The sequence below is a fragment of the Telopea speciosissima genome, chromosome 2 (genome assembly GCF_018873765.1).
Source record: "Telopea speciosissima isolate NSW1024214 ecotype Mountain lineage chromosome 2, Tspe_v1, whole genome shotgun sequence".
In the NCBI taxonomy this organism is placed as follows: domain Eukaryota; kingdom Viridiplantae; phylum Streptophyta; class Magnoliopsida; order Proteales; family Proteaceae; genus Telopea; species Telopea speciosissima.
The window spans coordinates 48,871,459-48,895,268 of record NC_057917.1 but is presented as its reverse complement, the minus strand read 5'-3'; the positions used below and the strand labels follow the sequence as shown (position 1 = coordinate 48,895,268).

Sequence of the window (23,810 nt, the reverse complement as noted above, 5' to 3'; positions counted from 1 at the left end):
TAACTGGTTCAGTTCTGTGAAGAGTGGTGGCTGCTTGATTGGATTAGGCTCCTAATTAACTAACAGATCATTTTAGGCTTGACCATAGAAAGTAAAATGAAATAACAAGGATTGAAATTAAACAATGCTTCTCACATTTGAAAGATCAGGATTAAGGCTGATGGATTTAATCATATCATATAGAGTTTGGTGCAAGGAAACATTCAGATCTTAGGCCACTGGTCCAGCAACCAAGATTCTTTTTTTAAAAATCATAAGAAAAAAAAAAAGATGCCAATCAATTTCAAATTTTTTTTTTTTGGTTACAAAAGCAACAAAATGGGTCTCTACGTAAGAAATTTCATTAACATACTTTTCACAATCACATCTCTACTTAAAATTTTCATAAAAACATACGAAATTTGGGAAGTACCCTAAGATGCCAAACAAAATTCCACACCTGCCTATCACTCCTACTCAGCATAATCGTGTTATTCTTTAATTGACCAGCTAATTCTATTTTTTTGGGTATAACTCCCAGTTTTACTTACAGGAGAAAACCAGAAATCCTCAAAAGGCAAAAAGAACTTAAAAGGGATCTCCAAAATCTTAGAAGCCACTAAATGGGAAGAGAGAATACACCAAATTAACATTATGACCTTTTTTTTTTTTTTTTGATGAAAGAGGCAGAAAGATATATTACTATAAGCATAAAGGAGAAACAATATGGTCAAAGTTTGAGGTATGAGACCTAAGCATCAGGGATAACCCAAAAAAAATATAGTTATCCCTGGTCATATGAACAAAATTATATTCTTGTGTAGAATCCAAAATATAAAGAAGAAGAGGGACTAAGAGCCACGGCCAAGGTTGATCCTTTGGTTGTGGAACAAAAAGTAATATTTCCTCGTTCGCACTCCATATTTCACGCTACTGGAGATTAGAATCATTCGCCTTCTATAATCCTTTCATCATAGCCGTAAGTTCTAGCTCCAACGGATGATGAGCTTCCATCCTCCCTGTCTCTGCCAAAATGATACTCCCTTGCAACAAGACACAAAAACGCAGGTTGACTTGTTTAGCCTTTGTTCAAAAGATCATGTGCAACATAAAATAGGACTGTCTGAATATATAATATTTGTGAATCCATCAGGAAAATTAAACCCATAAGGGGAGGGGGTAACAGAGTCAACAATTTGGGGGGGGGGGAATATTTAGGTCATTGAGCCACCTATTAATAAAATTTATTGTGTGGAGCAGGTCGAGTTTTGATTTTCCAAAAAGCTTCTTGTTATGGGAATCCCAAATAAAATAGCACGTGATAATAAAGACTGAAAAAAACCATTTTAGAGAAGACATATCAAGAGTTTTACTGGTAAGGAAATAAACATAAAGAGATTCAATAGAGGGAAACAAAAAATGTTCAGTTCTTAGGCCTAGGGGACCGGCTGCCCAAATGTGCTTAGCCATTGGGCAAGAAAGGAGAATATGCCAGACAGATTCCTCTTGGGCTTCACGCATAGTACAGATAGGATTGAATGATTGATAGGCATCCACTTTAATAAAATTCCTCTTGTTGGTAAACTTGCATTTATAAAATGCCAAAAAAAGATCTTAAACTTAGGATGAATCGATAATTTCTAAAAAAATTTCCTCCATTTGTTGAGAATAGGATTTCTATGGGAATTCTTAAGGGTTAGGAAATTAGCAAACTAACCTTAACAATATTGTTCCAAATGATTGACCCTCTCTTAGCCAAAGTAGATGAATGGAGAAGACAATTATTTGGATACTACTTTCCTGTTAAGACTTTAACCCATAACAATTCAGTTGAGTAAGTACACCAAGTAAGTTTGAGAAGCAAGGCTTTATTGTGCATCTCTAATAGTCAAAATCCTAAACCTCCTGAGGGCTTTGGTTTACAAACCTTATGCCACCCTATTGAACACCATTTTTTCCTTTCTCCTTCTTCCCTCCATAATTTGGAATTAATGGAATCTAATTTAGATTGTTCTTAGCAAAGCAAAACATGACATCCAATAAGTCAGTTAGGATTGATTTAATTACGACTGACCTACCTGTTTATGAAGGGAAGGGAATCTTCCAACTCTCTAACTTCCTTTCCATTTTTGCACAAGACAGTATCGCAAGTGACTTATTTCTTCTAAAAAACACAGGAACCCTAAAGTAAATAGTTTTATCCTTAGTCCATAGTTTGAGAACTCGTGAGATCTCCAAGATCTCGCCGAGTTTCTCGGTCTTAGAAAAAATCGAGACGATACTACCTGCAAGTCTCAAAAGTGCAATATCTCGTCGTGAGATCTCGGTTCAAGTCTCGGTTTCGATCCATTTTTTAACCCACCTACCACTCAAATACCTCCCCTAACTCGACATAACTCAACATATCTCGGCGAGATCTCGGATCTCGGGTTGACCCATGAAAATGACCCATCTATGTATTTACCTAACTCAACGGAAAAAAAAATGCACTAACTCGGAGAGATCTTGGTGAGATCTCGATTCAACTCGGTTTTTCCAAGAGCCGAGTTGGTACCGAGACCCGAGTTTTAGTACCTTGCCTCAATCTGGTTAATACCTAAACTAGACTAATACTCTACCCTCTTACTATAAATAGCTCCATTTTCTTGATTAGACAAATCTTGAAAAATGTTTAATATAATGTGCATAGTAGAGATATCTTTTTCATTTGCTCTATAAAAAATAATTGTATCATTTATAAAAAGACCAACCCCCTTACAAAAACATATCCATATCTCTATAGACCTTTAGAATATGTGACAGACCCTCCATAGCTAATATAAATAGATATGGATTTAGAGGACATCTTTGATGGATACCACGACAAGGTTAAAAAAAACACACCAATACAACTACCCTCCATTTTGATGTAACTAATCATATCACACCATGTTTGGCTAAAGCCCAAATACTCAAAAATGACTCTTAAATAACCTCACTCAATTCGATCATAAACTTTTGATATTTCAAGCTTGAAAGTAGCACAACCGTTTTTTTACCCCCCTTTATGGGTTTTCAAGAAATGAATTCATGGGATATAACAACATCAACAGTACTATGCCTATCTTTTTGTAAAAACAACTTAGAAAGGGGATACAATTCTATATAGAAAGGGTCTATAAGTCCATTAGCTAGTAGTTTAGCAATTAATTTATAGATTATTGTTCATAAACTAATTGACCTAAGCTCTTCCACACTATTAGCCTTCTCTTTTTTAGGAATTACTGTAATCATAGTATGATTTACTCCAAAAGGAAGCATAATATCATTGTCTTGGGGTTTTATATGCCCCAATACCACAAAATAGCTTCCCTAATTTCTTCTCTCAAAGGTAAACTAATGAGATCTCTATCTCATCTTCAGATATTATGGGTTCAAATAAGCTTTCAATAAAGAACGAGTCTAAAGGGTTAGAAGTAGTGTAAATAGAATTAAAACAGTCAACAAACAAATTTGCTTTAGATGGAACATCAAAACACTTATATACCTAAGCTACTAACCATATATGGGATATTCAATTTCCTTAAGGTTCCGTTTGTCAGGTAAAAGTTTTGTCTGCGGACATGGGGACTCCATGTTGCCATGCTATATCAGACATTGTATACAAAATGTCTTATATTTTACATTGTTACATAAAAAAGCAAGTATTAATAACCATGGATCACTTAAAGTAAGGTATTCAGGACTTAAAGTATGCTATTCATAACTCTTAAACGTAATGTCAAGCAACTATAACTATGAAATAACTATATCTTATTTATCCCCTAACCCTAGTATTTATTTCTTAATTAAAAATAATATTTTGAATTTTTTTAAAAAATATTTATAACTTAAAGTATAAGAAAAATATAATGTAATGATGTATTTGGCACCATTTCAAGTTGAATATTATGTACATATGTTGTACATAATTTTCCATAAGCAACAAGTATTTTTCCTTAAAATTATATATATCTTATAAATTTTTATAATATATTTATTAAATCTGAAAAATAAAATAATTTTTTTAATGGGTGAAAATAAAAAATTAATCTATGGGGCTGTAGAGCATCCCAAGTTGTTTAACATATATCAAATTCATTTTCAAACAATCACTATTCATCCTATTTTTTTTATTTTCTTTTTTCAAATAAATCATTTTTTTTTTCCAGAAATTATAATAAAAAATTTAATAACTGAAAAATAAATCTGACTCCATCAAGTGATAGATCGGGCAAAGATGTTTAACATATATCAAAACCACATGAATCTAACAAGTATTACACAAATTTTTTTGAAAAAAATAGATTTGGGAAAAATTAGAAAATACCTTTGAAATCCTACAAATAGGTGATGATTTGGAGTTGAATCTTCACTTTACCACTTGAATCTCACTTCAAACATCATAATCAACCAAAGATTTGAGAGAAATAGGAAGAAATTTGAGAGAGAGAGAGCTCTTGGAGTGTTTTTCTCTAAACTTTAGAGAGCTTTGGACAGAACTCGAGATTTTCGAGTTCTGTACATTGCTCTCTTTTCTTTTAAAAAAATGGGCATATGGGCATATGGGTCATGAAAACTGGGTAAAAAACCATATAACTCGATATCGAGATCTCGGCGAGATATTGAAATTTTATAACTAAAAAAACAGAGAAATGGCAATCGAGACTTGGCCGAGATCTAGGCGAGATATTGCAGTTTTAGGAACCGACTCCCATGTCGACTCGCTATCTCACGAAACCGAGAAACTCGACGAGATCTCGAACCATGGGTCAATTTCATTACTCTAGCCTAACATCATTAACCTCATAGACAAGATGAGACAAGGTTGTCCTGTAAGCCTGTAACAGTTTCTGAGTAGTAATGGATTAATGGGGGCTCATGAGCTAATCACTGCAAACAAGAACTTCAAAATAGGAGAGCAGTTGCATTCCTCAACTGGAATTGATATTCATTAGTAGTACCATAAATAGTATGGTATATGTTATTGCAACTTATATGTTAATTATTTTTCAGATTATTTCCCCTCTATCCTATACTCCATGACATATGTACATGGATGTAAATATATGCATATTTAAGATACACTGACTTGGAGACTCTGGTTATTTGTGTCGTCTTCCCCCTCCCCCCCCCCCCCCTCTGCCCTTTTTTCCTAAAAAACCTTCTTATGGAGTAGGTTATGGGTAAATATTTCCTTTTCAATATTACAAGATATTTGCTTCAAAACCATGTGTTTCAGTAACCCTTTCAGAGAGCTAAAAATTTGATAATGAAGGTTTTTTTAGCGTTTGGATTTGTACATAAGATTGCTACCTTTGAAAAGACAGCTGGATTTCAGGTTTTTATATTAAATCTAATCCTCATCTACTTATGTTTTATTTTGTCCACCCCTCTCATCTCAACAGTTTTTCTTAATGCCCTATATTCAGGCACTAGTTCAATTTTCCAATTCTGAAACCGCCTCTGCGGCAAAAAATGCCCTGGATGAGAGAAGCATACCCAGGTGATTTATCTTTAATGTAATTGAATCCTGCAAAGATAACAGCCACATGGAATGCTTTTGCTTGACATGCCCATTGTACTTTGACATTTACAATGGTGGGACTGGCAATTGGAGACAATATTTAACTTAAATTTCAATTCAAAAGAAAAATCCATTTGGGTATACCGGCTCCGTTGGCCAGTTTTCAGGTTGAACTTATTTTGTATGTCATGTTGTCTGTGTTTTGGACCATAACAATTGTCTCTAAGTTATATGGTTGTGGACATTTGGTGCATGTGGACTATACAATGTGTACATCCGGCAAATCTAAACTAGAATTGATCTTAACAGATGATCTGAACATACTCTGTTTGTGTGTCTATGTTTGTGTGTTTTATGCGAGTATTTTTGTGTGTTAACTGCGATTTTGTTTCTCTGCACTGTTAGCCATACTTCTTCTATTCACTAGAGAATGCAAAATATCGGAGAGTCATGATCTTCCCAATGGACCTGTTTTAGTGTAGAGGATCTCCTAGTTTAGACCAGAAAATGGTTGGTCCAGGCTCCCTGCCTCTCCACACCTGGTGTGTTATGTCATGTACTCTATCAACCGATTTTGTTTCATTACCATCTTGCACAATGGATTGTTGACTTGTTTTCCTTTGTTTGCCTGTGAATGCAGTTACTTGCTTCCTGACCATGTAGGGCCATGTACCCTCCGGATAAATTTTTCTGCACATACGGATTTGAATGTGAAATTTCAGAGTCACCGCAGTAGGTAAGTATGAAGTCATTCTTTTAGTCAGGAGACTGAAGTATTCACAATACCTTGATGATTTCAAGCTTACAGACACCACATTGTTTTAGTGAATTTTGCTATATCTCTTTCTTTATTTGATTTTTTTTTTTTGGATGAATAAAAATTTAATAACGAAGAAAGAAGAGGAAAAAACAAGCTCTAGGGCCAACAACAAAGAAGCTAGAGACTAGCTAGTGTGCAAAATGGAGGTAGGAAGACACCAGGAGACAACAATAAGCCTGATTCTTGGGGTATCCTTAACACCAGCGAGGGGGAGGAAACCAGCTTTAGATGAAACATCAAAGAAGATGGCTTTCCAAATCTTGTCGAAAGAGCCGGAGTTAGACGTCCATCTTCTAAGGTTTCGCTCCATCCAAATGTGGGAGATAGCGGCACAAAAAGCAAGCTTCCCAATCGAATCACATATCGAGTTGCCACCAAAAGTCATATCAAACCAAACCCATTCTCTGGAGAGAGGCAGCGGCGATCTCTGGGCTGGCCAATAGTGGCGAAGGACACGGCTCTAGATGGAGGCAGCGAAGGGGCAAGAGAAGAATAGGTGGTCTGCATCTTCGTGCCCATTCCAACAGAGGCAGCAGCTGGAGGAGACTTGCATATTGCGATGCAAGAGGAAGTCTTGGGTTGGGAGATAATTTGATAAGGCACGCCAAGCGGTAAAGCTCTAATGAGGGATGTGCCTCTAAACCAAATCACTTTATGCCAAGGACAGGGGGTCCCTCTATGTCTAACCATGTCCCAAGCGGAGTGGGAGCTGAAACTGCCAGAGGGGGAGTGAAGCCACAAGATGGTGTCACCTCTACCACGATGACCGGGGGGGATAAGAGGAAGGGAGCTCCAGAGATCTGCCAAGGAAGGATGGGAGGGGGGGGGACCAAGAGCCTCTGGTGATGATGGAAGGCATAAGGGTAGATCTGTCTAGACCAGAAGCATAAATGACACGGGGGCTAACAATGGAAGCAAGGACACCTGAGGGATGCCATTTGTCAAGCCAAAGGTAGGTGTGTAACCCATCATCAATCCTGTAGGATATAGCTCCCATGGCTATGTGCCTCACTTGGAGGATTTTACGCCAGGTCCAGGAGGAGTCTGGAGTAAAGCTAACAGTCCAAATGGAGTCTCTTCGGAGAAGCCCAGCATACACCCAGGAGGTCCAAATGCTGGTTTTGTTGGTGAGAAGCTTCTAAATCAGCTTAAGAGAGCCAGCAAAGTTAACGTCTTTAATCCTTCTGAGACTAAAACCACCTTTAGATTTAGGGCAGCAGATGGAGGACCATCTTTTGGGATGGAGGAACCTAGCTGAATCCACACCTTTCCAAAGGAAAGCACACATAATAGATTCGGCAGCCTTGATGGTAGCCTTGGGAAGGCCGAAGACTCCGCACCAATAGATGTAGCACGACTGAAGAACTGACCTGATGAGCTCGAGATGACCCGCATAGGATAAAAGTTTGGCCTTCCAAAGCTGTAGCCTCTTGCGGAGGAGATCAAGGATAGGGTTGCAATGGTGGGCTGAAAGTCTGGCAGGGATGAGGGGAAGGCCAAGGTAGCGGACAGGTAGGGTGCCAAGGGAAAAGCCTGTGATGGCAGTGAGGGTGACTTTGGTGGTATCGGGGACCCCAGCGAGGAAGATTTAGGATTTAAGGAGGTTAATGCGAAGACCGAAAAGCCCCTGGAAGAGGTGGAGGGAAGACATGATGGACTCTAGGGAGAGAGGTTCAGCCTTGGAGAAAATCATGAGGTCATCAGCGAAGGCAAGGTGGGTCAGGTTGGTGGGCTTACATTTGGGAATGGGGGAGATGAGATGGAGATCAGTTTTGGATTGGAGGCTACGAGAGAGAACCTCAAGGGAAAGGCAAAAAAGGGGGGAGAGGGGGCAGCCCTGACGAATACCAACAGAGGAGTTAAAGTAGCCTGCAGGACTGCCATTGAGGAGAACAGAGAAGCGAGGGGTGGAGATGCAAAAATGGATCCAGTTGACAAAGGTGGGAGGGAAGGACATCTTAAGAAGGGTTTGGGAGATGAAGTCCCAGCGGATGGAGTCAAAAGCTTTGTGGATGTCTATCTTCAGGAAGGCTGAGGGAGAGATGGATTTACGGTGAAAGCCTCGAACAATTTCCTGGCAAAGGATAATGTTGTCTGTGATGCTTCTCCCGAAGATGAAGGCGGACTGGTTGGAGCTGACAAGGGAATCAATGACAAGCTGGAGCCTGTTGGCTAGAATTTTAGCAATGAACTTGTAGAGGAGATTATAGAGGGAGATGGGTATGAAATCAGGCATGGAAGAGGCTCCTTCGGATTTTGGGATGAGACAGAGAAAAGTGTGATTTATGCTTTGGATCTGATGGGGGTTGAAGAAAAAGCTCTTGATGGCTTTAATATGGTCAGCACTGATGATGTCCCAACAAGTGGAGAAGAACCCCATACTGAAACCATCAGGGCCGGGAGCTTTACTAGCCTTGTGAGAGCGAACAACAGTGATAATCTCAGAGTCAGAGGGAATGGAGCAGAGAGAGTTGAAGAGGTGAGGAGGAACGAATTTATTGAAAAGGTCGGTCGGGATGGGGGCTTGGGTGGTGGAGGGGGGGGGGGGGGCAGAAGATGCCAGTGAAGTAGGACACAACTTCAGATTTAATTTCTTCAACAGAGGAGAGGACCGAGCCATCGAAGGAGGTGAGGGACAGAATGGAGTTGGAGTTGGACCTGGCTTTGAGAGAATGGTGGAAGAAAGTTGTGTTCGAGTCGTCAAGCTCGAGCCATTTAATCCTGGATTTCTGTTTGAGGAAACTTTCCTCAAGGGAAAGAGAGGAGGACAGCTCAGAGGCAGCAAGGATCTCTTCCGCAACAAAGGTGGAGTTGAGGGGGTCGGACTAGAGGCGGGACTGGATGGAGGAGAGGGTGTCGCGGCAAGAGGAGACACTAGAGGAGATGTTTCCAAAGGTGGTAGAATTCCAGGACTTGAGGGCAGATTTGACAATTTTGAGCTTTAAAGAGAAGGCAAGGAGAGGGGAGGAGAAGGACTGGACCGGAGTGTCCCAAGTTGCTTGAATAGTGGGGAGAAAACCAGAGTGGGTGGACCACATGTCAAAACACTTAAAGGGTTTGGGACTAAAGGATAAGTACGGGAGGACAAAGAGAGAGATGGGGGTGTGGTTAGAGAGGCCGGGAAGGTCGAAGACGACATAAGAAGAAGGAAGGGATGAGAGCCAGGTGTCATTTATGAGGACTCGGTCAAGCTTACAGGCTACTTTGTCAGGGCCAGAGCGCTTATTGTGCTAAGAGAGCTCAGCACCCGACCATCTAAGGTCGTTTAGCTCCATATCCTCAAGACAAGAATTGAAGGCATCAGCAGCTTGGTGGTCAATGGGGGACCCTCTTAATTTTTCATGGCTATAGCGGACAACATTGAAGTCGCCACCCATGCCCCAAGGGGTGGAACCAACAGACAGAGCAATGGAGCGGATGTCGTCCCAAAGAGGGAGCCAATCCAGATGGCGATTAAAAGCATAGGCCATGGTGAAGAAGAGGAGGAGATTGTGAAGGTAATCAGAGACGCTAAGATGAAGGAATTGGGGGGAGGCGGAGGAGACCGAGATATGGAATTTGGAAGGATCCCAGAGGACCCAGATGCGGCCAATTGGAGAGTGGGTGTAGTTGGAGAGGAAAGACCAAGAGGGAGCAAGAGAGTGAGCGATGCGGGAAGAGTTGGGCTCAAGAACTTTTGTTTCAAGGAGGCAGCAAAGGGAGGATTTGGAGGATTTGATACGGTCACGAATCTAAGCTTGTTTGGCAAGGGTATTGAGGCCACGGACATTCCAAATGGTCCAAGGGATTATGGTCAAAGGGGGGGAGGGGGCAACCAACCTTCGGTGGGGCTGACTCTAGACCCTGGGGGGATACTTCGGGGCCTAAGACGGTACTCTCTCAAGGGGGGAAAGAAAACCAAGGTGGAAGAGGGGGAGGGAGGGAACAGAGATGAAGGGTAGTGGGCCAAAGTGGAACCGGGTGGTGGGTCAGGGGCTGGTTTGGAGTGGTTCGGCTAGAGGGGGAAAGGGGTTAAGTCATTTGTTAGATGGGTTGGGTGGGTTAAGAGGGCGGGTTGGTGGGTCAGGTTAGTCAAAGTGTTGCCATAAGATGGGACAAAGGGGGGTGAGTGGTTAAGTGGGACACGTGAAGGGAGGAGATGCTTTGAAAAGGGAGAGGAAGGCCTCGAGAAAGGTGTGGTTTGGTTAAAAGGGGTTAAGGTGTGTTTTGGATTTCCAAAAGTGGAAGAGGAGCAGGACGAAGGCAAAAGGGGGTCTGCAGATCGTCGTCACAGAGGTAACGGCAGGGGGCCTGCAGATCGCCGTTGCAAATGAGGCTGTTCTTGAGAGTATCGTTCGAGGGTGCTACAGCACTGTCATCACCAGGATCGAGAGACTGAAGCACCACGAATCTGTTGTGGTCAGCGTCAAAGGATCCAAAAGGTAGGTGGGCATCGGGAGGGCTGCCAAGGCAGGGAACCTCACTGGAGCTTGCGCACGCAAGCTTTTTCGATGACGTTTTCGTTATTTTTTCCGGCCACGCAAAGGTTTCAAGGGACCTTCGGGCAAATGAGAGTTGCGTTCCATCAAAGCAGTAATCACCTGGCCATGAGCGTCATCTTTAACCAAGTTATCGATCATAGCAGCAGCTTTATCTTCCACAAGGGCTTCAACCTCCTCCACAGTAACAAGCGCTGTTTCGGTGTCATCAAAAGTGCTCTCAACTACATCCGAAGGAACTGTAGTAGTGATCAAAGGAGACGGCTGAGCAGTAGAGACATCCACAGCGGCATCCACTGTCGGAAGACACTGCTTCGAGGGATGACCGAAGGTTTTGCAGATGGAGTAGTAGTGGGGAAGCCACTCGTAGGTCACCCTTTGAGAGAAAGAATGGCCACCTTCTTCCTGGATGATGACAAAGTCAGGGGGAGGGTCATTTGTCGAGATTTCCACACAGATGCGTGCAAAGGATAGGCAATCCATTTTCTTGGTGCGCTCGTCGGAGAATAGAGGGTTGCCGATGGTCGATCCGACGAGACTGAGTCTAGAGGCACACCAATAGTGAAGTGGGAAACCAGGCAGATCGACCCAGACAGGGATGGATTTGAGGTTGATTTTGTTGAGGGAGGAGCGATGGTCCCAACCTCTATATCAGAGGTCACGGCCATCTGGGAATAAAACGCCGGACAAGGCGCTGGAGAAAACTCGCCCACATGGTCACCTCCTTGTCGCGGCACTTGAGCTCCATCATGATCCAACAGAGGGAGATGAGGGATTCGTAGATCGCACAAGTCTTGATGTCGATGAGCAGGCACTTCAGATCCACGCGAGAGCAGCCATCGGAGATGCACCAGATACAAAGGAAGACCAGCAGGTCGGGTTTCTGGCACTCCTTGTCCAAGGTGAAGAGAGCTTTGATGGGAGGGTAGGTTAGCTCGAAAGGAAAGTTGGTGTTGTCGTCAGTGGCCAAAGGCACAATAAATGCTACTGGAGCTAGCCTTTCCCCCACAGATTTGAACCGAATGCAGGAATAGATAATGCCAACGATGGCATTCGCATCGTCGTCATCGTCGGTATCTTCCTCATTGGCGAGGCCGTTGGCCATGGTGGAGGGGCTAAGAAGGATATGGAGAAGGAAAAAGCAGATTCAAAGCACACACATAGGCCGAAGATAGGGTCACGCCACACAGGCGGAGATCAATGCACGCCACAAGGGCGGAGACACACACAGCGGCGGGAGAGTGCTAACAGCGGTGGAAAAAGGGAAAACCTAATCGCTATGGAAAACCTAATTTTTTTTTGTTAAAAGTTACCAAAGACATCCTTATTCCACCCCTTTAAAAAGTTCATTAAACTATTTTGCTTGCAAACCATATTCGGTAGCTAAGGACTCCCGTTTAGACTAACACAGATTTAAAAAAAACCCTTGAAATTTAAACCAAGCAAACTGAAAATGAAATAAGTACTTATAAGAGTAACTTTGTGGATTCATAATAACAAGGAAGGGTTATAGTTAGGGGTGTAAATGAATAGCCGAAATCCGTTTCCATATCTGTATTCGTATCTGCTTAGCACTATCCGAATCCGTCCGAAAGCTAAACGGATGCGGATACGGATAGGCTATAGCTATCCGAAAAGCTATATTTACATGTAAACAGATAGAATATCCGTGTCCGTATCCGTTTAGCACTATCTGAATCCGTCTGAAAGCTAATCAGATGGGGATGCGAATATAGCACTCTTCGAACCGAATCCAATCCGTTTAAAGCCCTAGTTATAGTTAGATCCAAAAGATGGCAAAACTTTGACAGATTCATTGCATGTTGACTTCAATAAAAATTTTTTTTTTTTTTTTTGGTGAAAAGAGGAAAAACTATATATTAAGATGAAGGAGTATATACAGTATTCTTCGCCTGGGCATGGCGCGCCAAATTACTAGCTATAGCTATACAAAAGGGTCTCCCTGCTTCTGAAACCTAACATCATAATATAAGTCCGAAATATAAATTAGATCTTTAACATGCTTCCAAGGCCAAATGGATTTGGTTGGAGATGGAAGAATATCGGTGATCTTTGGGTTGGAACACCACACTTCTTGAATCTTCAACCCCAAACACGAAGCATGATCCAGTCCGGACCGAATACTTTTTAAAACGGGCTCCAAGTGTGAAGAAGCAGTCATATAATTTGCAGCAAAAAAGGTAAATCTTCCTCCTGTCAAAAAGATGTACGACCATCCCGCAATGCTCAATCCAGGTATATAGTATCCTGCATAGATTAAAACAGGAAAATCTAGCTTTGGTAATTAGCCAGAGGAATGTGGTGTTGGCCAAGATATCTCATGATAATAAGTTACATCAGAGGATGAAAGGATGGGGGGGGGGACAGCTTCAAGTCAAACATATATTGCATAATTTGATTCATTACCCTAGTTGGGTTTGGTTTTTCTGTACCAAACATGGCTTTGTTTCGAGAAATCCAAATAAAGTAACAAGTGATAATAAAGACATTAAAGAACCAAATTAAAGATTGTTTGTCTAAGTTGTTATTTAAAAAAGTAGTGAGGCAGAAGTCTTGCAGATTTGAAAAGACCAAAAATTCTGTTCTCAGGCCCAGAGGTCCCGCCACCCAAAGATGTTTAACCCAATCACAAGATATGAATAAGTGCCAGTATAGTTCAGCACAATTTCCATAAAGAGCACAGGAAGAGTCGATCAAAAGCCATTTTGAAATAGAAGCCTTGATTGGGAGTCCTGCATTCAGAACATGCCAGAAGAAAGATTTAAATTTAGGATGAAGATTGAGTTTCCAAAAGAATTTCCACCAAGCAATGGTAAACATATTACTGTTCCCAGCATTTGAAATCAGCTCAGTGGCAGCCAATTTAGTACTAAACAGGCCATTTTTGGATTTCGTGTACCACTACAAATCATCAGAATTTGAAAGATTAATTAAGGATATTTGGGTTGTGATGTTAGGAGGCAAAACACGGTTCAATGACTCAATGTTCCAATCATCTTCCAATCTAAAATTATCAATTAACCGAGAATGATCTTCTGGGCTCAAGGGAGTTAAAGAGAGAGTAGATAATTACCTGGGACTTCAATAACTTTTGCACACTATTTTCATTACCTAGCAACCTATTAGTGCTAGCATTCATTTTGTTGACTCTTGAATTGCTTGAGCTTACTTATTTCTTGAAAATGTAAGATAATGTTTTTCAATATTAAATGCATTCTATATGAAATATTCTAATAAATAGTCTCTATTTTCGAAAGAAAAAATAAATAAAAGGAAAGAAAAGGTAGAGATGCGATTGATTATTGCAACATTCTACAATAGGAGTAGAGAAGCAATGATCACTTTAAAGAAACATGGCAGACTTATCTTACCAGTTCGTTTAACCACTAGGTTTCCATTTCTTATTTGAAAAACTGTTGCTCTCACAATATCTAGGTTTGTCAATTGGTCTGGTTCTGGGCTATCGATCCGGTTCCTTAATGATTCCAGCACTAAGTAGGATCAGAATCAGACCAATAAGCTAATTGATTCTAGATTCAAGACCATTAACTAATGGGTGGGCCAGTTCTAGTCCTTCCAAGCAGTCCAAAATAAAAAAAAATATCCCCTAACACATGTTACATATATATATAATAATAGGGTAATAACACACTACTTTCAATCACATGAGATATGCTTTGTTTTTTTTCTCTCACATCATAGAACTAGTTTATATTACATCTTATTTTGTATTATTTAATAACTAGGAACACTACCACCCTCATAAGTTAGGATTATTTTAAGGTATGTTCTTAAGTTAGCATTCCCAAATGGACTTTTAAATTTGCAGTCAAATCTTTGGTAAAATAGTATATGAGACAAGTAGTACCAGCCAAAATTGAAAAACTAAAAAAAAAAAGGGGTTAACATTGAGTCTTGAAAATTATATAATATATAATTTGTTATAGTTCCACCGGTTCTTAATTGATAGATCTGAAATCAGACCAATAACTTGTCGGTAGATCTGGAACCGGATCAATAAGCTATTGGGTGGGTTGATTCCGATTTCTAGTAGGCCAATTCCAATCCAGTTCTGATTCTGATCCAAAATTGACACCCTTAAATCAATATCCAAAGTCAAAACTCACAAACTCCCTTATGAAAGTTCCATCTTAGAAAATGAACACACACGTCATATCAATTGAGGCCAAATTTTTTGAAGATTTGTCTAAAAATCATACATGGATGGCTGTGGTTACAATGGAAAGGTGCCCCGACATACAATGGTAAGTATTTAAATTATGCTATAAAATGACATGTGGCCACTCTAGACCACCATCTTATTATTTCATGGTTGGGTTTGTCAAATCACTTTTCCATGTGGTCAATCTATCCACGAAAGTTGCAAGAACAAGAGGAGATCAAGAAAAAGGAAGGTAGCTGAGAAAGCCCGATGTCTGAAGCATATTTAGTAAATACACGTATTATATATGTATAATATGAATATCGTACCAACTTTGAAACAAACGTATTTTTACATATAATTATATAGATATGAAAAACACACATCCTTTACAGAAACCCATATCAAACATATATTATACGTGTTTTTTCATATGTTATGTTTGGATAAACTACACTTGGGATATCCAATGTTTAGAGAAACTTCGTCTTAGGTACTTCATGTTTGATATACTATATATGTTTAAGCTACCTTTTTCATATTTTTAACTTTGCTCATACCATCACCTCTAGAAATTGCTTATTTGGTGAGGAGATGATTTGTTTTAGAGAAATGATACTATGATTTGGTTTATTCTCTCCACATTGTTTCTCTCTCTCTTCCCCCCCCCCCCCCCACTTTTTTTTTTTGGGTAGAATAAAGGATCTATTAAGAAATCAACGGATTACACTCCTGAGTTCTTTAGTCAGAGAGATCGAGAAACAGGGATCGGAATTGGGCCAAACAGTCCTATCCATAATAGACTGGGCCCTCCTTGCCAAGGTGTCTGCTACAACGTTAGCCGACCTTGAAATGCATAAAAATTGAAAGGTATCAAAATATGAAATGAGATGTCTGATATCATCTAGGACTGGCCGAACCGATAAGGATGATGCTCTGGCAGGATCTTGTAAGCAAGAAATAACCTCAAGGTTATCGCTCTCTATCTGCAGGTTGTAGGTTCCTTCCGACAGTGCCTCGAGGAGTCCCTCCCTGATTGCCAACGCTTCCCCAATTAGGACTGAAGAAATATTACAGGGATCAGATACTGCTATTTTTGTTTGTCCCATGCTGTCATGATTTTTTTTTTTCTTTTCTTGGCATCCAAACATAGCCCAAACCTATAAGCCAAAAGTTATTTGGTTTCAATCCAATTTGGATCGATTTTTTATCGTATTGACTTAACAGGTTATTATCGGCCCATTATCAAGGCTACTACCGGTTTGGTTTCGCCTTTTTATGCATATAAATATATGCACTAAAAATACTAAAAATACATTTTTTTTTTTCTATTCTTATCGGTTTTGTTTCTATGAGTTTCATAAAACCTCAAAACAAAACCAAACCGATAAGGTTCTATTTCATTTGAACCGTTTGACATCGGTTGATCGGACTAGTTCGGGCTGAAAATTGACACCACTACTAGCAATGCTTAAGAGTCATAGATCATTTAAAATAAATAAATAAATAAATGGGATTAGCTTGACATTTAAGCCATGCATAGCCAAATTTGCTATGAAATTGGTCGGAATCAATAAGAAAGGTATTGGAACCAAATTCATTTGATCTGAATCAGCCAGTTCTATCTTTCAGATTCCGATTAATAATTCCATGGGTCATGCTAATGGCAAAAATGTTGATTGTGGTTGTACACAACTATATATGAAATCTCTCACCAAAATATGGGCAAGAGATCTCTACTTGGTCGCACGGTCTCTACATAAGTGTCTGGGCCAATAGGTGAGCACGCCTGGGTATCCACCCAGGGGACAGAGGTGTCATCTTGCGATACCCTGTGAGAGGGCGTAAGAAACACCACCAAGTAGAGATCTTTTTCCCCCAAAATATATTTACAAAAAGGTTTCCCACATGGTTGCTTACGAGAGACAGTTTTGTCACGTTGGAAAAAAAAAAAAGTGATGTACTATTGAATTTATGTAAACTGCCGTTTCAAATTTCAGCCTCACATTCAATCATACAATATATGTGGAAATTTGAGGTTTGTTTACTTAATAAGACTGAGCACTCAATGCAATTTCAGTTTATCTCATGCACTCATGTCCAAGCCCAATTAAAGACGAGGTCATCTCTTCACATCTTGAAATCTTCTGCAAAAATGTGGCTTGTGGCAATGTCTCAAGAGGAAGGATGATTTAGCACCTCAAATAGAATTGGCAGAGGCCGATCGTTCCTGCCGATTCTGTTCCTTCTTGACTGGCTTTTCATTACAATGAAGTGATGGAGCAGTTCCACAACTAATGACAGGTGAAATGTGAATGTATATCCCAGTGCATGGTTAAAATGCTCTAAAATCAGAGCTTTATAGCAATGGAGATCGTATAATGTCTCTTGTTTTTTTGGGTACTAACAACGGGAAAATAAAAGGAAATAATCAAACAAAACAAGAAGGGGGGTGGCCCAAGTTGCAGGAACAAGAACCAATTTGAAGGAAAGGACCCTCTTGAATTAACAAGATATGTTAGAATTTGAAATTGCAAGTCACGAATTGAAACACCATTCCTCCTTGAAGCTTGCTAGCAGGGCTTAGACTAGATTGTCCCATAGATCTTTCATCTTTTATCTCGTTCTTGTTATAGGGAATTGCAAACATTTTGCTAGAGGGTCCAACCCAAAACCTTAAGGCGACATTAAGTGAAAATAGATAGCTCCTCAAATATTTGAAGGCACAGAGGACCTAAACAAACTAATGTGAGATTATAACTCTAGCCTATAACTCTCAACATCTCAACACTCTCCTCATATGTAGTTCCAACATGTCTAACTCTACATGTCGACAAACAATTTATGGGGATAGCAAAGGAACCTGAGCTCTCATACCATGTTTAATGGTCCAACCCAAAATTTCAAGGTTTGAGGTGGAGAGAAGCTCCTCAAGTACTATATGAAGACATCAAGGACCCGGATATACGACTAGAACTCTATGACTTCCAACATCTCATCAATTTTTTCTAAATAATTGAATGATGGTAAGATTTGCTGAGAAATCATGATTAGATAAAATTTAACATGTTACGTCGGAACAAAATCAATTTAAAGATAATATAGTTATACCCGAATTATGGAAAGAGCACTACTATTTTCATCCTTTGAAATTATTCGACAAAACCATGCATGATTCCAATTGTTGATTGAATTGTATTAACTTGTTTAGATTGTAAGTACCAATTTTGATTCAAGCGCAAACTATCGCTTCACATCCTACTTATGTAGCTGCGTTTGAATGCCTTGCACAATAGAAGCTGTAATTCAAGTTTGTTTGAGTAAAACATGAATTCATGTAATACTTCAATATTCTTCCTTGGATGAGGTTTTCCTCAAGCCACGATAAAAGAGGAATTGCCTCATTGATAGCCTTTAATTGTTGTTAGATGGTTACGAGGGAATAGTCAAGGGCATTTTTGACTTCGTACACGGGTGTTTCCTTCACCATGGGTGGCGGAAAACTTTCTTCTTCCTCTACCCACCCACGGTGAAAAGATAATTACTTCATCAACCCCATTTGACCCTCTGCTTTGAGTGCAGAAGGATATTTTGGATTATGAACAATAGGGAGTGGGAGTTAATGATAATAATCCAGAGTCCAATCATAACATCACATTACCATTGGTGAAGTGATTCGAACAGCTTAAATCATATTTACATAAACAATTTATGAAAATTGACATAATTTTCGATAAGAAATTATTGAATTGTCATTAGGAAGTGATTAGGGCTGAGCAACAAAAACAAACACAACTCAACAGGGTCACAAAGCAAGTTGCATGTGAAGACAATGCTTATACGAATTATGTCAGTCTTCATTTCAGGTATCTCTGCCATACTTCTCTGGCCGGCCCTGCCTACCATAACTAGAATGTGGGGGAGAAAGAATACAATTCCATCTTCCACGAAATACATCAGATCATGTCTCCTTTGTCATTCAACCAAAACAACAAAAGGAATCCCTCTTTCAGCTTTAATGAATGCTTCCAAACATCCAAGCTAGCATCATCCCCTTGGAAGTTGAAAAATCCATATGATCCGGGCCAACCAACTTTAGTATTTATTGAGGCCCAAGGTTGCCCCTACCTTTTGAACCATTCAACCATGGCCCACATGGAATCCTTTTCTAGGAAAATCTGGTGGTGATGGAACTACTACTACCACAAAATGATCGATTTACCTAAATCTGATCTTTACTAAGAGAAATCTTGCAAGGACTGTGGATCAATTGTTGTTAATCAGTTACATAGTGGGTCCATGTCCATGTAAAATTCAATAACAACTTAGGGCCAAGTTCAAGATTTCGGTTTTGATTGGGATTTCGATCCTAGCCCAGCCCCAGACTAAATATATCAAATTTTTTTTTTTGGGTAAAAGACTAAATATATCGTCGAAATTAGGGGTGCAAGTTTGGTCCTGTCGGTCCGAACCCGCCCTGGCCTGCCCTGAGCCCGAATAAGGCCTGGGCTAAGATATTTGGCCCTGAGGGCAGGTTAGGGCTGGAAATTTCTGGCCTTGAATCAGGGTTGGGTCGGCCCGAGGTTGAGGCCTCAGGCTAAGCATGGCCCGGCCCGACCCTGTTTTAAGTTATACTATAAAATATATACTGATATAATATATATATATATATATATATATATTTATATTATAAACTTTAAACATCACCTACATTTTGTTATATAATATATTATATATGAAGACAATAAGTGATATAATACATTTTATTATAGTGTTATTTGACGTACATTTGATCATTTTCTCCTTGGCCCATTTCGGCCCATGCATTTCCTTCCCCCTCCCCATGATCAGGGCCAATCAAGGTCACCCGGTTCGACCCTGAGGGCGGGTCAGGGTTGGATTTTTATGACCCTGAGTCAGGGTCGGGTCGGGCCTGGGCCAAGCTAAGGGGACTTAGGGTTGGGCTAGGGTTCTATAAAGCCCAGTCCAACCCGACCCTGTTGCAGCCCCCTAATCGAAATGGTTAAAATGACACCAAAATAGCTGAAATAGTACATAAATAAGGCATATTCCTGTAAAAATCGAAACATTGAAGACCCCTTAATTATTTCGTAGAGTTCGGATCAACTATCGGTATGTAAAGGCTCCTCCACATATGGTTTTGTGATGACACATGTCTTTCGCTTCCATAAATGCATGCTGCGACCATCAAGAGTGTTTAGAGGAGCATTGGTGGAAGAAAAACAACACATGTTGTTACAAAAATAGTGCAAACCATTTCGTTTTGACAAGTGTTAAAATCAAAATATTTTATTAAAATTTTGGTATTTCAACTGAAATTTACTAGTAGGCCTGATTTGGTATGATTTCTATTTCAATTTTAAATTGATTTCATGAAATAGTCAACAACTATTAAAATTATTTTGGTTGTATCAATATAAAATATTTCAACAATAAAAAATTCCATTTTATATCTCAATTTCTGAGAATAGAAGATTCTCTGTATTTTTTTCATTGAAATAAGTTGTAAAAATCAAACTAAACAATTTCCAAAATAGAAATCACACCCTAAAATTGAAATAGAAATCATACCAAATCAGGCCTTAATATTTCAAACTATGCTTAGGGCTCTATTATTAGTTTAAGTAATCAGGAAACATTGATGGAGCCCAAACAGGGTTGGTAGGCCCATTGAATTTGCCTCTACAAGAAGCACACTCATTTGGTGAAGGTGTGTGCCATGTTTTTTATGTGGTCCAAGTACTAGAAGCAGTGTCATAAGAATCATATCGTATACTTACAGAAACCATATTAACACATTAATTTCACCACTGCACTGACAAAACAGAGAACCTATCTTCTAATTAAGTTCTACTTCTTTTACACTATGCAAGCTCTTGGTTCTTCTCTACAATCCTCACTCCCTTTGCAGATCTAAGTGTGTTTGCCTGGTTTAAACCAACAAAAAAACATCAAAGAACATAGAAGAAAGAAAGGTACGTTCAATGAATTCTGTTGAAGCCTGATCCAATTTGACTCCTCTACTTCCGCCTGCCCCTACTGCCGTGTGCGCCCCTTACCCCTGCCCGAGCGCTTTGCCTGAGGGGGTAAGGCGGTACTTTCCGCCACACTTTTGTGTGTGACGCACGACAGTACCAGGCAGGCAGCAGTAATCCCAAACATGAAAAATCTATGAACATTATTAATTACCTGGTCGTCAGTGATCTCTACTGCAAACCCATCCACAATAACTAAAGAAAATCGCTTCTTATACGTTCCTGGTTCAAGTCTGCTCGCTAGCAGCTTATCATGCTTGTTGCTTAGGTACAAATCAAGCTCATAAGCCCCTTGTTCTGTTCTGTTAGATTGAAGAAGAAGAAGAATTTTAGAGCTTTTATGGTTAACAATTTCTGTAAACAGAGAGATAATATAGAAAGAATGAAAAAGAGTTTCTGAAGAAAGAAACACTCAATGGGGGAAAGGAAAGGAGACAACACCTTTTGGATCGAAGACGCTCATATTCTGGATCAAAGTTCATGAAGACAAAATATAATTCGATTCTGCAACTTCCCATTTCTTCCTGTGCTTTGGTGTGGAATGTTATTGTGGATTAGTTATGGAGTTAAATAGCTAGCAGGAACAAACTCTGAATTTTTATTGAGTTGCTATTTATATGCAAATGCTCTCAGCATCTTCTCTCCTCCATCCTCTCTCATTCCAAATTTCCATGAATTTGGTATCTGCTAATCTGGTACTTGAAATTTGAAAGGAAAATAAAAATAGAAAAAATAAAAATAATTCCATTTTTTGAATTCCCCAACTGCCCATACACTTTCAGAATTAACACGACATGCCACTGGGGTGGAGCCCTTACATATAGAGTATAAAATCAAGTGTTCTCTGAGCAGCAGGGGAGGGTATGCTAATATCTCATTCTCACCTTGCTGCTTTGTTATTTATGATATTGTTTTTTTTTTTTTTTGGCACCTCATTGTTGATTTTACTTATGGCGGGCAAGGTTAAGTCCGATCAACGGACAGGAGAAGAAAAAAATTATACTTAGGTGGGGGACCATAGCCAGCCCAGAACCCTGATTGCAAGTGGGATTGTGAGGGTGAGGGGTAGGGTGTACCCATTCCCAATTCCCAATCCCCAATCCCCAACACCGAACACTGTCATATAAGCAAGAGAAAAAGGACTAAGGAGGGATGGTCGGCTGAAGACTCACTCTGAGACTTCCAACTCTCAAAGTGGCTTCAAGCTGTAATGCAGTACACTGTTAGTAGTAGTACTATGAGTCCTCTGTGAGACTGCTACAGTACAATTGTAATTTCTTCCTTTTAGTCCTTGAAAGTATCATAAGCTCTAATTCATCAAGGCTTTGTTTGGTTTCCATTCTAGGAATGGTTTTTGGGTTTAGAATGTATTTTGAAAATAAATTTTTTTTTATTTTCTCGTTTAAGAATATATTCTAGACCCATAACCTATTCAAAGAATAGCAAACATAACCTAAATTGGACATCTTTAGACTTAGAGGAAAGGATTAGAGTCACTAGAAGTTTGCTAGATTAGCTCACACAAATGACTAAAATGGTTAGTTTGGGTCATGACTCATGAGTGATTCTTGTATGCCCTACAGGTGGGGTTCAGGTACATGTTGGGCACCGTTAATCAATATTTTAGAACATCTATTGAGAGTGTCTTTTTTCTTTTGTGGTAAGAGATAAATATTATTGAGAAGAGGAGCAAGACTCGGCCGTGGCTTCCAAGTTACATAACTCTTGGAGCCAAGGAGTGGAAATAGACCAAACCATCGGGCTTACAACTGCCAAGGCCTTCCTTGCTAGAGAATCAGCCACATTGTTGGAAAGATCAGTAATGAAACTCCTACGCTGAGCCAATGGGATGAGAAGAGCGCGACTCATATGCCAAGGAAAAAGAGAGGCGAGAGGGCACATGATAGTGGCAACTTGACCATCATTCCCCCTTTCTTTATTCGAGAATTCACAAAAGAAATAGGGAAAATTACATAATTAGCTATTTTTGGGTTTTCATTTACAAAACTGTCCACTGTATGTTTGAGTTAACAAAAATAGACAAAAACAAATTAAGGTTTACAAAACTGGACAAAATAGTGTCTCTCCCTCCCTCCCTTGCTTTTTTAGACATTTTTACCCTTGCCATTGCCTTCTCGCCCAGGCATGCATCCTGGGTAATCACAGGGAAGGGAAGGGAGGGGCGGGTTTGGGTAGTAGAGAATGGCGGTGGCAGGGACAGGGGTGGGTTGCAGGGAATGGAGGATGCCTGGGTGAGAAGACAATGGCAGGGGTAAAAATATCAAAAAAAGTAATTTTGGGAGGGAGTGGCACTATTTTGTCCAGTTTTGTAAACCTTAACTTGTTTTTGTCTATTTTTGTTAACTCAAACATAGAGTGGTCAGTTTTGTAAATGAAAACCCAAAAGTAGCTAATCATGTAATTTTCCCAATATTTTATGCATCTTGCATTCCTACACATTTGCTTGATTATTGTGTGTCATAATTAGGGGTGTAAATGAATAGCCGAAATCCGTTTCCGTATTCGTGTCCGTTTAGCACTATCCGAATCCGTCCGAAAGCTAAACGGATGCGGATACGGATAGGCTATATCTATCCGAAAAGCTATATTTACATGTAAACAGATAAAATATCAGATCCATATTCGTATCCGTTTAGCACTATCCGAATCCGTCCGATAGCTAATCGGATGCAGATGCGGATATAACACTATCCAAGCCGAATCCGATCCGTTTACAGCCCTAGCCATA

The 23,810-nt window shown here is 39.8% G+C and overlaps 2 protein-coding genes across 2 annotated transcripts; one reads left to right on the top strand and one right to left on the bottom strand.

Moving 5' to 3' along the window:
* Positions 1–4,777: 4,777 nt before the first annotated feature.
* On the top strand, positions 4,778–6,377 carry LOC122652643 (polypyrimidine tract-binding protein homolog 1-like). The gene is made up of 3 exons (XM_043846445.1): positions 4,778–5,338; positions 5,430–5,503; positions 6,165–6,377. The coding sequence occupies exons 1-3, from the start codon at positions 5,270–5,272 to the stop codon at positions 6,262–6,264; spliced, it is 243 nt and encodes an 80-aa protein (XP_043702380.1). The 5' UTR covers positions 4,778–5,269; the 3' UTR covers positions 6,265–6,377.
* Positions 6,378–20,778: 14,401 nt separating this feature from the next.
* Positions 20,779–21,612, bottom strand: LOC122652642 (subtilisin-like protease SBT2.5). Its single transcript, XM_043846444.1, has 3 exons — positions 21,503–21,612; positions 21,216–21,363; positions 20,779–20,953 (listed from the first exon to the last, which is right to left on the bottom strand). Exons 1-3 carry the CDS (start codon positions 21,577–21,579, stop codon positions 20,891–20,893), a joined length of 288 nt encoding a protein of 95 aa, XP_043702379.1. The 5' UTR covers positions 21,580–21,612; the 3' UTR covers positions 20,779–20,890.
* Between the last annotated feature and the right edge of the window lie 2,198 nt (positions 21,613–23,810).